Here is a 16,938-nt window from a genome sequence, read left to right as displayed (position 1 = left end):
TAATCAAGAATAAAAGCCAAGAAGGAAAGGCAATTTACTTTGGTGGGGCAGGGAGTGCTAATTTAATTCTTTTCTTCATCCTCTCTTTGCAAATCTTTCTTCAAAATCTACTTTAAGAAATTTGTTCTTTCAATCATAATTCAAATTCAATCCATAACTAGTAACAATCAGAGGAGTCATGTTGTATAAAGGATGCTCATAGTAACTTTCTTACCTCATATACAGCACTCAAGTCCCTGAAGAAAGTTTTGGCTCCTTCGAGCAAGGCCTCATTTTCTGGACACACCACAATATAGGCAACATCTCGGTGGCCCCCATATGGGTCCAACAACAGCCTCTCCCAAAAAGGCAAGGAGAATGGTGAGATGGTCAGGAAGTCCTTGTCATAGCCTACCAGCAGGGTAGGGATGGGTAACGGCTCAGGAGATTCTTCTGAACCTAAAGCAACATTGTCATTGAGAAAGGTGCTTGAGAGTCTGCTTCCCACAACCTAGGCATTTTAGGAATTCCTGGTGGTCTTAATTCTGGATCTGAAATGTCATTTCCTGTTGACATCATACTTTTTTTTTTAATATTTTTTAGTTGTTGATGGATCTTTATTTATTTATATGTTGTGCTGAGAATTGAACCCAGTGCCTCACACATGCTAGGTGAGTGCTGTACCACTGAGCCACAATCCCAGCCCGACATCATACTTTTAAAAGTATTTTTCAAATCACCTAATTAAGCAGTCCTTGATGAAGACCCTTAATTGAGTCTTAAGTTCCTCATAAAGGTCCAATAGGACCAGAGGGCAGACTGGAACAAGTCAAAGTTAACTGTCTTCATTACTTTTAACATTAGCACTATGATCCTGACTAAAGAACTATTCCAGAAGTCATGAAAAAAAAAATGCAATCAGAACTCGGCAGATAAGAATCTAAAAAACACACTTTTCAGGAATGGTTTTCCTCACGGACCTGGATTATGCCAATAGTGGTTAAAAACTCAACTCTAAAAGTAACTTTCAGAAGCAAAGTTTATAAGCTTAACAGTAATAAAGAAAAAGATTCCTCTTTGCTAGTGAAGTGAGGGTCTGACAGTAACCAGAGCTGCTCTTCTGGGAGGAGCACTGGGGTGAGAAGGGTTCAAACTGAGTCAAGACTACCGTAGGTTCCACGTCCTGCCATCTTGTGGAACTGCTGCCAGGTGAGTGGTCCCTGCACGTGCTGGATGTTCTCCCAGGTCCTGCCCGTGCGCTTCTTTTGGATGGCATCTTGGAGAAAGGGCTGCAGGGACAGCAGCATGCGGACCACATCTTGGGAGGAGAGCATGCTGATGTCCAGCACTGGAAGAGACATGAGAACACAAAGGATGAGGGCGGCCTTCTCCTCCTTCTGGTCATCATTTTGGATCTCAGTCAGAGCCCGTGACAAAGATGCTACGAGCTGTACCAGACTCTAAGGTTCTTGAAATAAGAGTCAAGAGAAGAGATATTCTAAATTAGAGGAAAAAACTTGATAACTTATTAATTAAAGTAAACGGAAAGGGAAATGGTTACTCTAGACAAGAGTTTACTTAAAGAATTGCTTAAAAGAGAAAAAATGAATAGGCATCATTTTTTAAAATCATGTAAGCCTGTTTAACAATTTCCATGAGAGAGCTTTGGGAAAAAACTTAATACCACATTACTTTTTTTATGATTACCAATGCTTTGCAAGTGGGTGTGGTGGCACACACATATAATCCCTGCCACTTGAGAGGCTAAGGCAGGAGGATCACAAGTTCAAGGTCAGCCTCAGTAACTCAGTGAGGTCTTAAGTAACCCAGTGAGAACCTGTCTCAAAATAAAAAATAAATAAATAAAAAGGGCTGAGGATGTGGTTCAGCGGTTACGCAACCACGGATTCAATCCCCCCCCGGGACTGAGAAAAAAAAAAAAGCAAAAAACCAGTGTGATTATCAATGCTTTACAAAACTTTTTAGGGCTGACCATGTAGTTCAGTGGTAGAGTGCTTGTCCAGCATGCACGAGGTCAATCCCCAGCACTGGGGAGGGGAAAGATTTTAATGTTCTTAATATAAAATATTTTACCCAAACACCAATGCATAAACAGAAGAGCTTCAAGGCACATAGAACTTCGACAGAAACAACATAAAGTCATTCGGATGCAGAAGAAGGTAAGGAATTAATTGTTTAAAGAATAAATATTCCTTCTGCCACCTGAGAGGGGTTCTCAACCTAGAATTTGAAAACCCCTGAGGATCCATGAGTATTTGCATGAATATGTGTGTACATTTCCCAGGATGGAGGGTCATCATGCTTATCAGATTCTGCAGACAAACACATCTACAGTAAACAGCTACTCAGCTGGAGGTGATGTGCTGTAAGACCGTACAGCTGGACTTCTGAAGAAAGATGCTCCCTCTACTTTTCTGGCTGATTAGGAAGGACTTGGGGAGAGATTCAAAACTTATCTGCCAACTAAATCTGAAACACAGGGTGTTAAGGGTTCTTATCATATTTTCAGATCTGTTCCTAAATCAATACAACATGGGTTACAAACTGGTAGTACACAGAGATTTTGTTGTTGTTGTTGTTGTTGTTGTTGTTGTTTAAACTTTGGAAGGAACTACTCAATTTCATATACAAATGAGGGTTTCCAGTTTCTCTGGAAAAACTGGGGACCTGACAAGTCAGGGCTGAGCCCCACATCCCGTATGACCACCTGCTGGAGCTGAGGGGCAGCCTGGCCTCCTAAACATTTCTCCACACCTGGGCCAGCTATCTGGTGAAAGTAAAGCAGAGCTAATCACCCTGCATCTTAAAACTGTGCTTCTCTTTTATTTATAGTAAAGAAAGACAGTGAAGTACTTCTGTACCCATAGCTAACAAAAGTGGGAAATGACAGACCAAGAGAACCAGAGGTTCAAAAAAAATAAAAGCAAGCATTAACTCTCTTCCTCTACACACAAAATAGAAGGTGTGTTGTGAAAGGATGTGATTTAAGGCATTGCTTTTTGCAAGTCTGTCTCCCATCTTACTCATTTATAGTAATATCTGCTAGTTTTAAGCATCTTAAAATTTCCAGAGCTGGGGTTGTGGCTTGGTGGTTAAGAGCTTGCCTAGCATGTGTGAGGCAGTGGGCTCAATCCTCAGCATCACATAAAAGTAAACAAATAAAATAAAGGTATTGTGTCTATCTACAACTAAAATATTTTTTTAAAAACATTCCAGACTTCCCTTGCAATAAAGATGTACACATTCTCAAGGGGAAAGATAATTCCCTGATCTTTGGACAGAGTGCTTTTCTATCCAAAGGTCACTATCTAGTGAAAGGAACCACTGCAGGTGATCATTCACATTTCTTTAAGGAAAAGGTGGCATTTTCTTTACTTCATAAATTTATTCTGTAGAAATTAATTAAGGGTCTGCTAAGCATAGGACACTGAACCTAAGCAGTTATGAAAATGAAGATGACCCTTTAGTTCTTCCTCAGGGGTGGCCACCTCCATGGAGTGGCCACGGAGTACCTTTTGCTTAGCCTGCTTGGAACGGGTGTCACAGACCTCTGTCTCCTGGATTTGCTTTTATTATTCTGGACTTGAGTCTATATTTAAGGAACAGTAATGACTTCTCCCCTGCGGGACTGAGAGCTGCTCAGAGGCCGAGTCCATGCTCCATTCACACACACCCTCCAGCCTGCTCTTTGTCCCACCCCTTTGCTGTGCTGTCATTCTGTCAGTCCCCAGGCCCCAACAGAATCAGCTCAGAAAATGGGCTGAATCCTTATCTGAAACTACTTGGCTGCACTTGAAGGCCTGCTGTTCACGTCTTCTTTCTGCAACATGGCTTATTCCTGGACCCCTGGCTTCCAAGACAGGTCTTTCTCTGGTCTCTGCTTTCTCTGTTCCTTTACAGGCTCCTACTTTCTCCTTGTCAAAATTCAATGTGGCTTTGCCTACTGCTCATCCTACACTTCCTCCTCCTTGGTGAGCTTCTCTGTGCCCTGCCTGGAGATAGCACCCACATGCCAACCTCTCCCTCCCCACGACCAGGGCTCTACTTGACATTTCTACTTGGACTTCTCATCCTCCTCAAGTGTGTGGATCCCTGAATGACACCAGTGTCTGCTCAGGGACCCAGGTGTGTACCTGGGCATCTTTCTTACAACTCCCTCACCCTAATCCCCCAAACAGCAGGCATTACCAAACCCTAAAATAATACTTCCTGAACATCTCTTGACTGTGTCCATTTCTTCTCCACCATAAGGCAAGTTAGTATTTCTCATTTCATCTGAAGTCTTCCCATATCCATTCCTGCCACTTTCTAATCCATATCTCACATTATTGGCGGGTGAAAGAACACAGTGCTTTGTTTAACTGAGCAAATCTGATGGCAATGCCTCCTCTTAAAACCTTGCAATGGCTTCTTACTGCTCTTTGGATGAAGGCCCAACCCCTCCTTCTATTAAAAGGCTCTCTGTAACTAGCCCTTACAGGCTTCTTACCTTCTTCCCCTTCTCTGAGAGTCCCCAGTTTCACATTAACTCTGCATCTCCACACCTGTCTCTTCTTATGCCTGAGATGTGACAACCTGCACACTACCCCCTTCAGCTCCCTAGTCCATGCCCACCACTGAGCTCTCACAGTAAATGCGACTGCCTCGATGCGACTTCTCTGACCTGCAGTCTAAGGTGGCCCCTTGATCCCATGCTTTCATTACTCAATGATTCGTAATAATATCTTACTTGTATACTTATTTTATTAATATTCAAATGTCCATCTCTCAAAACAGATAAGAATGTCCACGTCTCCCTCAGTCATGAATTCGTGCCCCTGGATGTATCACAGTACAGTGAGTGAATGATAAGGGAACAAGCAAGCAGGTTGGTTGGGACTTTTAGGGTCCAACTCCAGCCTGGAGCTCCCCTGCCAGTATGGTGCTGAGGGTAACCCAGGGCCTCACACGTGCAAAGCATATATACCCTGCTACTGTTGAGCTATGCTCAGTCCAGTTCGAGTTTTTAATACTCTAAGAGCTTAGTGTACCTCAGTAACCACAACACAAAGTAATGTGATCGTTTTCATACAAGATACCCGAGGAAGGAGGAAGTACTCGATAAATGGACAGGTTTCGAGGATGCAGCATCACTGACGCATATCTTGAGGAATGGGTGCATGCAAGCATGCAAGGTACACAGACCATTCTTGTGTTCACTGCCAATGACAGATAGGCTGTCAAGTGGGTTGCCAGCTGTGATTGATATAAGAAGAAATTATCTGAACACAAGTACTCTTCTCCAAAAAATGTTTCAACAGAAACCACTGCCCCAGTTCTAAACTTAGGGAGAAATCAACAAAACCCTCACTTCAGTTGTAGTTGGTTTTTTTTTTGTTTTTAAACAGATGAAATTTAAAATTTCTGTCACATAAGTCAAGAAAGTTTTTAAGTTATCACATCAAGATACTTTTTGATGCAATCTTGTTTTCCAGGACACCTACCATTGCTGTGAGGCCATGAATGCACAGTGGCACTTCTCACCAGAGCTTCATCCACTTTCCCACCGGTGGGATTATCCACATACTGCCGTCCCTGCTCCAGCGCGTTAAAGCACTCTGTCCAGTAATCGTTGTTGTCTGCCTGCACCCGGTCATAACTCCAGCTGACACAGGGAAGAGTTTGGCGACTGGTAGAGGAAATATAGTCGAGGAAACTCAGAGAAGCAAAAGGTTGTGTATGTTGGTTCTGGAGGAGGAGGAGAAGGCTTATGGGTGTCTCCTGGGATTTTCTGGCTCCCTCCAACTGAGGAAGAAAGGTGGTCTGACACATCATTAAGCGTCTCTCTGCAGCCTGACCAATATCGGAATTCTTCCCAAAAATATCCAACTCATCTTCAAGGAAGAGTCCCGAATTGTAGCCAAGTTTGCGGTTCATGATCGCACTAAACCCACAGGTGCAGCGGTACTGATCCTCGTTGGAAGAGTCAGGGATGTAAAGCCCCACATCGGCCCCTTTGATGTTCATGTTGCAGGCACAGATGCAACAGCTGTCGAAGTTTCTGTCTTTAAAGATGTTCATCACAGAATCTGAGAGAATCAGGGTGACATAGAGACTGTGGGCCTCAGGAATCGGCTGCATGGTGGCGGGCTCCACAGAGTTAAGGGGCCGCGTGGTAGAGGGGGTAGAGGCTGGTGACCCCTGATCAGTGCTGTCATATTTAACAGATCCTTGACCACTGGCAGTGCCCCCACCTCTGGGAGTTCTTGGGGTTCTGGGGGTTCGTGGTGTGGGGACAGAAAAGCGAGGGGTTGCTGGAGATGGGAGGACTCCTGCCCCACTGTTGCTGGCTGGGGCAGCGCTGTTGAGCGTCACCGGCGTGTTCATCTGTGGTGTGTTCAGATAGTCTGGATCTGCTAGGCTCCCAACACTAGGCACATTACTGCAGCAAAGAAAGGAGAGGGTGAGACAGGGAGGTACGCTGCAGATGCCAGAGCCCATACGCCAATCAATTATCATTTGGTATATACACGTTTTAACAACAGCAGCAAAAAAATGCAAGAAGCAATCAATGTAGTGTCTAGAGAAGAAGCAAAACACAAAGAATAATTCTACACAGCACGTTCTTCCTATTCATTCTACATTTAAACAATCCTCATCTTAACCTTTTGAGGAAACTCTCACTATTTTTACAAGCAAACATGACACTGGGTTTGATCAATGTAATTTTGGAAAGCTTTAACTACCAAATGGAACTTCGACATGAGTTCAGATGCTAAATTAGCTACAGGATCACAGGATAAAATTTCCATTTAATTTGCAATTACATTTTTGTCATTTTTTGAAATTAAAAGTCTGCCAGTGTGCTTGTTCTCTGAGGCTATAATCTATATACAATACTGAAGTAGCTATAATCAAATACATGTGAAAATTTAACATTTTCCTAATTTTCAAAATGCATCCCTCTCTAGGCTTGCATTGTTATAGGAGTGAGTGATCACAAGGGAATTCTGTTTCAGGTAACCCACTACGAGTACCATCCTGCAATTAACAGAAATAGTATACATGCTGTTAAGAGGCTTTAGTATTAACTGGGTGGGTGCAGAGAAGGGCATATAATGTAGCATAGTCTCCAGCTTCTGAAAGATTTTTGTGGAGTGGTAAGCACTTCAGCTCATTTTTTATTTTTCAACATGCCATTCACTACACACAGTACAATTATTTCCATTCCCTGAAAAGGACTGGGCTATTTTATCTATTTGCTCATAGCAGGGACTTTTCTTTTTTTGAATAGCCAAGCAGAAAACCAAACAGTGTCTGCGATATTCTGTTGTTTTATCACTATAAAACACTTTTTGACACAGTACGTTTGATGTATCTGTAAAAGAGCCTATGAGCCCATTCTTTGCATTGACAAGGTACCAAAAGAATACAGGCTTCTTAGTCTTAAGAATTTTTACACACACACACACACACACACACACACACACACACACACAGTGATTACACTGATGATCCTCCAATAAATTACATCCTCCTCCACTTATAATATGAAAGAATGCAAAAATAAATACTTTTTGTCAAGTAATTTTTTGTGACTCTTTAATATCTAAAGCACTAGCCCAAAAATTCTGAACAGAATTTAATCTGAGTCATAGTGGTATCTCTGAGTATAGATAAAAAAATGACCCAGAAAACTTGACTGACAATCACTGCTCTCTGAGACCAAAATAATAAGAGCGTAATAATGATCTTCACGCTAATTGGATTCCTTTCAAGTTTTCCTGTTCAACAAAACCCTAAAATTATTATCCAGCTCAGATCTGAAAAGGAACTATGACTACTAACTGAAAATCTAAATAATAAGTGCTCCCTAGATAGTTAAGAATGGTTGAGCTCACATAGCAACCTGGTTTTTCCCATTCAATAAAAATGAATTGAGTACCAACCCTAGGCAGAAGCTAGGCATTCAACAGTGAGAAGGAGAAAGAAAAGTTGGCTCATAGGCAAGAACAGCATACTCGAAGCAAGTAACTGCAGGTGTACCAAGTGTGGCAAGGGGTACAGAGTGACGGAGACCGGAGGCCAGAGCAGGAAGATTACAAGGCCTGGAAGTGTGCTGCCCAATAAGGTAGCCATCAATCCCTAGGCTGGATTTAAATCAGCATGAGTAGAATGAAAAATTCAGTCTTGGTCTCATTTGTCAAACAGCAAGTGGTCAACAACTGCCACACAAGGCCAGAGGCTGCCATGCTAGACAGGGCACCTTCTCCGACACAGAAAGTTTTATTAATAGAGTCAGTTTAAAATGCAAAGAGTCTTTGAGATGGCAAAAGACTGATGTAGTAGATATAAACAAATCAAAACGATCGAAACATCGCATAGCAAAAGGTTGCAAGTGACCTTCTCGGGGAATCTGTGTGAGAGAGAGCAAACTGTCGAGTGGGTTCCTGAAGGCCCCGCCTCACTCATCTGCAATGGTGCATGCTAACCACCCTGTGTCCCAGGGCGTCCTGGTGGTGTTGTGCCAGTATCTAGTTAAGAAAGCTGGAGCACAGGAGCACCCCCAAAACCAGGCACTGTCATCCGTGTACTCTGGAGCACATTCTTCCACACTGCTAGCACACTGTCATCTCTGTGATACCGCCACAAACATCAGTTGTTGGAGCTTTCAAAAGTTCTATGCGGCAGGCAGAGCAGGATGACCCCATTTTAAAGAGAGGAGCACTCAGGTAAAATGGTCATCTAAGGTCATACACAGAAATTTTACAAGGCAAGAATGTCCGTTCTATGACACTGCAGCTGTGCCTTCCTGCTGCCCAAATCTAGGTTCTTTTTTGGGGGGGAGAGGGGGCAATTAATATTTTTTTAGTTATCAGTGGATCTTTTATTTTATTTACTTATTTACATGTGGTGCTGAGAATTGAACCCAGTGCCTCACACGTGCTAGGCAAGTGCTCTACCACTCAGCCACAACCCCAGCCCCAAATCCAGGTTCTTTACATTCAACTACACATTTACTTGTGATGTGTGTATCCATCACAGTTTTTCCTTCTGGTACTGACTTACATACTCAAACATGAAGTCTGGTTATTGCATTCATTTTGATTTCATCAATGAGTTTTAAAGGAGGTCACAAACAGGCAGCCCAGGAATGTGTCTCAATCACCGTTTCATTGGTTTCTGAAGTTTAACTTTGAATTAGCTGCTGACACTTTAAAAAGTGAAAATGTGGATCAAAGTCTAGATTTCCAATTACCCTCAAAAAACAAACCCGACCACATCAGCCTCACTCCTGTCTGACAACAACTCTGCCACTGAATAGCAAAGGTGGCATCCACTGGACCCGCTCACTCCTTCTGTCCCCGACAATGAGGTTGAACAGCAGCACCGCCACCTCGTAGCCTGCCAATTCCATTCATATATTGTTTACCTGACTCCAATACACATAGGAGTTTATGGCCTTTTGTTTTATAAAATTTAAATTATCTTATTATGAAATTATCTCTTCAAGGAAAAACTGATTCTACATTGTTGATTAAGTACTATTTTTCTGAAAAGAATGAAATACATCCACACTGCTATAAACACCTCCTCTCCCCTCCTCCAAATCTTACCGCCGTTCTGTAGCTACTTTCTTAAATGATATGGGGTAACAGAGAAATGATCTACATTAATATTTAATTTTAAGCTTTCTAAATAACACACCGAAATCATCACCTTATACCAAAACAAAGTTCTTACCACAACCACACAAAGAATATGACCAACTCCAATCAAGTGCTCAATTCCATGGTACACATCAATTTGACACTGAATGAGCACAAACATCAAAGTTCCCAATATAATTAACCTTACTTTTTTTAAATACATAAAATTTCATTGAGAAATAAATACATTTCTAACACAAGATAATGTATACAAAAGCATGAATAGCCAATTATGGCCAAGTTCAAGTGAAATGCCACTGTCATCATTTTTAATAAACATTTAGTCAAGGCATCAGACATTCCAAGACGGACACAGCCCGTACATACTTGTAGCCATCCCTGATGAACGTGGCTGCAGGGGGCATGGGCAGCTGTTCGATCTTAGGGGGGACCGCCCACGAAGGCCGGAACAGACAGGCATCGGGTATCCTCAGAGGTAGCAGACAATGGCTCGGCAGCACCTTCAGCGGGGCGAACATGGAGGAGCCCACGAAGGGCTGAAAGGGCGGGACTCTGTGCACGTAGGAGAAGTCCTATGACAACAAGAGGGTCGGCGTTAACGCTGGAAGACTGGGACAAACTCCGCAGCTGCTCAGAGCTCTACGAGCAGCAACAAAACTACTGTGATTCATTAGAAAAATGCTAATGCATTTATATATTAATATTTTATATTAATCAAGACACTATAGTAAGTGTGCCTCATGCTCCAATTCAAAGTGCCCCTGAAATATATATATGCCACATAAATAACACCAGTTTAAAGATATCACATATGATCCAAATGGAAACCACCTGCCTTGGAAAGATCAATATACTGACAATTACCTTTATTTCCTCTGGTTTGGGACTTCCTAATCCATCTTCTACTTCCATTTTGAATTCTGTGAGGTGTGTTGAAACCATACTGACCATAGGACTCTCCATCATGCCTAATGCTGACACTGTCTCTGAACTGATTCCATCTTTATAATTCATCACAGGAGAAAATGCAGGATGCTGTTCCAAAGATGGAGGGGTGGGGAACATCCTTTGCAAATCTGCAACTGCTAAAAAAAGAAAAAAGAAAATTTCTTTTAATAGTCAAGACTTATAAAAACAAAGTCTAGTTCACAGCTGTGTACCCATTAGCCACCAGAAAATAATATTAACTGAATGGTCACATCAGTTACACAATAGAATATTAATAATGGAAGCCTCTAAGAAGATTGTCATTGGTAGAAAATTACACTTTTCTGGAACTTTACTAATACCTTCTGAATGCTTTATGATATGACTTCATGTTAATTAAGAGAATGAGTGTTATAAAAATATGTGTTTCTTCCAGTAATTAATTTCTTGGAAAGTATACAGAGATGAGTTAAGTAGAAAATGGAAGCGACTTGTTGGAGTTTTCATATTATTTAAAATTCTATCCATGCTTACAGTTATGTATGAAATATTACAGAAAATAAAAGCGGTTCAGAGCTGGAATGGTGGCCTTATGCAGTAGGATTATTTGGTGCTGCTCTTTCAGGAAAAAAATCCCACACTCTCTTTTAGGTTAACATTAAAATGAAATTTTATAGTTAGGATCAATAACCCACCTTAGAATCAAAATAATTTAATATAAAACAACCGGGGGGAAGGGGATGTATCTTTAAAGAAATACTTGGAACAGTGATTGTCAGTTAGAAAAAAACAACTTTACTACACCCGAAGTAATCATCATCACTAACAGACTCATTATAGTACTGGTTGTGGAACACAAGAAATGCAAGTTGTCATTATACAACTTGCCCACTAGGGGGTGTACTGCACAGCAAATTTATTAAGTTTGGAGCCACAAGTTTAAATCAGCAAATTTGTAATCATACTGGATATCCCAATTTCCTAATATATTTCTAGCAACTTCAACATTTCAGCAGGCAAATAGTAACCACCAAATAGACTAAGATATGATATTAAGATAAGATATTAAGTCTAGGTCTTAATCAGAAATTAATACAGAACTGTCTCACAGTCTCAGAGTGTCCCAGGCTGCAGACTAAAGCAGAGTTGTGTAAAGAAGGCATGGGGTACTAAGATCTACCACCCAGGGGCCAGGGGAACAGCTTTGCTATGGTCAGGTCACTTCCTCCCTCAGGTCTCAGATCCTTCATCAGATTGGGAAAAATTGACAAGATGTGTAATTCTCAGCATTTCTTGCACTTTTCCTTTTCTGAGGGTAGGAGCAGCTTCCAAGGATCTCAGCACATTGAGGCTGAGAGAAAAGTCTGGATCAGGTAATTTTTACCATGTTGACCCATGCAACGGCAATATAATCCTAAATCACTTACTCTGTCTTAGCTTGAGGAGCTATATAACAAGAGGAGAGGCCAACAGGCTTGAATAGATCTCAACTTTCACTTCTATCAGAGAAGCTTTCCCTCTATTTGCTATTGTAGGATTCTATATAAGACTTCATTAGGGAAAAAGGGGAGAATCATAAACTAAAATCGAATTTCATATGAGTTTGTCAGGATGAACCCAACTATGTCTAACTATAAAGCTTTAATTAAAAAAAAAAAAAAGATTTCTTAGACAAAATGGTGCCTAGTACTATGAAGAAGAAGAAAAAGAGCTAAAATCACAAAGTTAATCTTCAAGGGTGCCCTCTTGCTATGAAAACACACCCTAAAGAAACCAAACTATTTCTAGAACTAATCACAAAAGAAACTACTAGCAAATCATTTGAGATACTATATAACTGATAAACTCTGAGGCAGTAAAAAGGGTCTTCAAATGTAGCAGCATCCAGATTCGTAGTTTTCTTTTAAAGAATACTGCAACCAGATTAACAGTCATCTTTAAAACAGAGGAAGACTTTAATATGGAGTTAGGTTACACTTGAACTACATCTATTACCCTTTATTTAACCTTTTCCCAAGCCAAAGAACAGCTGCTACAAAATTTTAATATAAGCTAATTTATAAGTATAGTATTTTAAAGTATTATTCTGCTTCATAAAATCTTTAAACTCACACTGTCTTAAGATCTTAATTATCAATGTAGATCTGTGAAAAGTACAGAAAAAGTATAAAGTGAGCTTAACTATTCCAACTCTGATAAAAGATTTTACCCCCCCCCCCAAAAAAAAAGGTTTTTTTTAGTTTTTAAATTTCCTCTAAGAAATGTAACAAAGGCATTTTCCAATTAGGGCTACCTGACTTCATTGATGCTACCTAATGTGGTCATATATCTTAAGTTTTCAAAGTTGCAGGTACCCTTGTTAATTTTTATCAAAGGTAACAAAGAAAGCATAGATAAAATTTCACCTGCTAGAAACTCACTTTAAAAAGTAGTCTTCAACATTCTTATTATCATATATTCCTAAAGAAGACTTTCAACCTAACTTCAATTCTGCATCTGTGAACTGGTAATATCTACCTCGTATTTTTGTGCATGTTAAATGAGATAATGTGAACACTTTGCCAGTTACATCTAAACATTTAGTAAGTGATGAAGTCAGCACAGCTGAATCCTCCACTTAATTCTGGTTTCATTGGAAAAAGATGAAACTGCTGTTCGGTTACAGAAAATTTCTAAAAAGAGCTGACCCCAAATCAGTTTTGAGATGATGAAAGAAAAGTGGCCTCAAAGTGAGTAAGGCAGAAAGAAGATAGAAACCCAGAGAAAAAAATACTTTGGTCCTCCAAAACAGAGAAATATGGATTGCCATTTCAATTTCCTTCTTAGAGAAGGGCTAAGGAGGAGACAGCTACCAGGACAGACGTGAGGGGAGGTGCTGAGCTCCAGGGCTCCACATCCTTCCATCCTGCCAACCCTGCTAGCTTGCAGCACTTCAGCGGGAACTCAGTAAGGACACCACCCGCTTTCTGCCCTAAACAAATATTCATGTTCAGGACCGCAGCACTCCAACAGAGGCTGCCCCCTGCTGATTTCTCAGCATCCTCTCATGGCAGCCACCAGAGTCTCTTGCAAATACTAAATGCTTCTAGAGAATAAATGAAGCCAAATCAAAAATCTAACTTTCTTTGCCTTTCCAAAGATTCATACTTCAAACTGACACACTTTTAGACAAAAATTCATAAGCAACTAATTAGTAAAACCTAAGAAAAACACCTGTTTTGTTACCTTACTGTAACACAACATACCTTAAAACAGGTGATGATACACTAAGCCTAGTTGTTAATTTGTTGATTTCTTCATTATTATATCCACAAATTAATAATCACAAACCTGTGCTTTCCAACACTGTAACCACTGGCCACATGTGGCTACTGAGCATTCAAAATAGGGCTGGACTAATTGAGATGTGCTGCATGCGTAAAACATAAACTATAAATATACAAGGAGCACCCCAAAATGTAAAATATTCCAATAACTTTCACAATGATTACAAAGGACACATTAATATAAAATATTATCAAAATTTATTTCATTATTTTTTTACACTTTAGCATAGCTACTAGAAAATTTAAAATTACATATGTGGCTCTCCTTGTGGCTCACTTTGTATTTCTATTGCAAAGTACTGTTCGAGATATTGAATTTCATAATACGTCTGTCTTTCCACTTCAACATCTAATAAAGCCACTGCAGATATGAAAACTTCTTGCTAGTCTATTTTCATTACCATTTCTTGGAAGGAAATACTGTGTAAATGTCTACCACTCTCCTACAAACACAAATTTACATACATACTTTATCTGGATCTTCCTAGTGATAATATTTCATCTTAATTAATTTTTATTACCTGTACTTTATCATCAAATTTTGAGTAGCTTCTTCTCAAAGCAATTTCTTTTTGAATTAAAATGGAAGTACAGAGCACACAGTATACTCTACTGGGCAATGACACTAACAAGTGGGATGTCAATGAGTGAAGAACTGTGACAAACTCCCAGGCATTTTAAACATCTTACATCACTACTTAATCACTTCACGTCAAAAAGGGCAAAGGATTAACTGGGTATTCTAAAGGAAAAAAATTCACTCATCTGACCTATCCCATATGTATCTTTTTTTTTTTTTTTTTTTTTTTTTTGGTGGGGCTGGGGATTGAACCCAGGGCCTTATTACATGCAAGGCAAGCACTCTACCAACTGAGCTATATCCCCAGTCCCTATGTATCTATTTTAAAACTATTTCTTTTAATCTGTGAAGTTCCATGTTTGTAAAAAATTCTGCAGTGCAGAGTAATAAAAAAAAGAAAAATGTTTAATTAAAAAACTACAGCAACTGGCTGGCCATCATTATTCATTTTCATTCATGTCATGCTTGAGAAAGCTTTGCATATTTTAAAAAGTGATGGATCCACTAAAGCTGTCAAAATCCAATCTCTGTATACTTCCCACTTCTACATTTGAGTAAATCAGCACTACATTTATAGGTTCATAAAACTTTTTGACTCATCCCTATGACATGGTAGTTTTTCCCCTCAATTTGTTCTCATTACCAGACGAAGTTAATGAGAAAGTATTAAAGAATGATTTGCTATGGAATTATGTCTCTGCTTCAGAGAACCTTCACATGCTACCCTGACTTTCCTTTCTCTTATAGAATAATGTGGCTTCTTAGGAAAAAGAATAAACTATATGTCAGCATACATATAAAAACTACTTAATTTCAAAAGAAAACACAAAACTCAGGTGGCTGAGGCAGGAGGATCCCAAGTTCAACTTAACGAGATCCTGTCTCAAAAAAAGACTAGGGATTTAGTTTAGTGGTAAAAGGCCCTGGGTTCAATCCCCAATACCATGAGTGAATGACAGACACAGAGACAGACAGACAAAAGCTTTAATGTGACCTAGCAGCAGTAGTAGTACAACTCAGGGTGCTCTACCACTCAACAACACCACCAGGACTTTCGGTTTTTGGAGACAGGGTCTCCCTAAGCTGCCTAGCTAGCCTCAACTTGCAATCTTCCTGCCTCAGCCTCCCAAATCACTGGAATTTCAAGTGTGGGCCTCTGCACCTGGCTCAATCTGAATTTTGAAAAGGACCACAGAAAACAAAGTCATTATCCTTGACTGAATTAAATTTATGAAAACTGAAATATTTTGTACAATGTCCCACAGTGAAATATCACTCTGAAAATCAGATGTGCAGCATTTATCCTACTAAGAGAGGACTATTAGAAAAACAAACCAAAAACATGTTTTTCTACACTTAACACTATAAAAGTTAGGTTTGGTTTTGTTTTTGTAACAGAGACTGAACCCAGTAATGCTTTTCCACTAACCCACATTCAGCCCTTTTTATTTTTATTTGGAGACAGGGTCCCACTAAATTGCCTAGGGTCTTGCTAAGATGCTCGACTTGTGATAGCCTCGAACTTGAGATCCTGCCTCAGGATTATAGTCGTGCACCACCTTGCCCAGTCTAAAGTTATTTCTTAATTTCAAAACAAAAGAAGTTGCTTGCTAATCTCTTAGGAATAGCAATTTATGCAAATTTTAATCCATAATTGGAATTTTTTCAAAAGAGAAAATAAAGAGGGGAATTTCAGATTAAGTTACCACTGAATATAAGAACGTTTATATGAGAAGTTATGAGCAGCAAGCCTAAGCTCAGTCAGCTTCCTCCACATACTTGGTGGGTATGGAACAGCAGCTCTTCCATCCTTCCCAAGAGGTCGGTCTTCCGTCCCAACAGCAGGCATTTTTGATGAGCGCAGTGCAGGTGATACAGCCTAAGAACAGATAACGATGGTGGTGATGACGATGATTAAAACAGAGGAACACATACAGTCAAACGTTTTGAAGAGTATGCCTCCTGATATTCAAAAATAAAGATGCTTCCTTACACAGTGTTCACCAGGTGACCATCAGAAATTCCAGCAGACCATTGAAATACAGGACATGGTCATAAGTTTATCAAGGAAGAAAAACTGGGAGTCCCTTTTTTTCATGCATCTACGAGGGTAGATTATGCCATCAAAGTAGTGCTTACAGATCTTCAGCAATTCTTCCCCCCCAAGTTCCTTAGAAGTCAAGTTTCTAGGGCACAAAGATTACATTAGAGTGGAGCTTCCAGCAATGACTGGCAACTGGTCTAATTTCCCTTCTGTTTGGAAGCAGGCAGCAAAAACAGATGACCTCATGCTCTCTAACTATTTTTATTTTTTTATCACAACAAACTTTGTAACTTTGTTATCTACTTTGACAGTTACCACTCATCTTCACAAAAAAATAATCTTATTTTGTAAAATTATTTAAATACACAGAGATACTCTGAAGTATTACTCAAAAAATCAGTTCCCTTCGTA

General features: G+C 40.0%; 1 protein-coding gene across 3 annotated transcripts in view; it reads right to left on the bottom strand.

Moving 5' to 3' along the window:
- The window catches only part of Med13l (mediator complex subunit 13L), a 284,233-nt gene that overhangs the window by 23,154 nt on the left and 244,141 nt on the right, over positions 1–16,938 (bottom strand). For 2 of the 3 annotated variants that reach the window (XM_047560071.1, XM_047560073.1), the window contains exons 14-19: positions 16,263–16,362; positions 10,515–10,735; positions 10,017–10,222; positions 5,484–6,421; positions 1,148–1,327; positions 215–438 (exon numbers count right to left, since the gene is read on the bottom strand). In XM_047560071.1, coding sequence (XP_047416027.1) covers positions 215–438; positions 1,148–1,327; positions 5,484–6,421; positions 10,017–10,222; positions 10,515–10,735; positions 16,263–16,362 — 1,869 coding nt within the window. The remainder of the gene's footprint in view (positions 1–214; positions 439–1,147; positions 1,328–5,483; positions 6,422–10,016; positions 10,223–10,514; positions 10,736–16,262; positions 16,363–16,938) is intronic. The other variant, XM_047560072.1, reaches the window with a different exon arrangement.

The sequence above is a fragment of the Sciurus carolinensis genome, chromosome 8, assembly GCF_902686445.1.
Source record: "Sciurus carolinensis chromosome 8, mSciCar1.2, whole genome shotgun sequence".
Taxonomy (NCBI): Eukaryota; Metazoa; Chordata; class Mammalia; order Rodentia; family Sciuridae; genus Sciurus; species Sciurus carolinensis.
The sequence above is the reverse complement of the archived record's forward strand: the minus strand, read 5'-3'. Positions and strand labels throughout refer to the sequence as shown.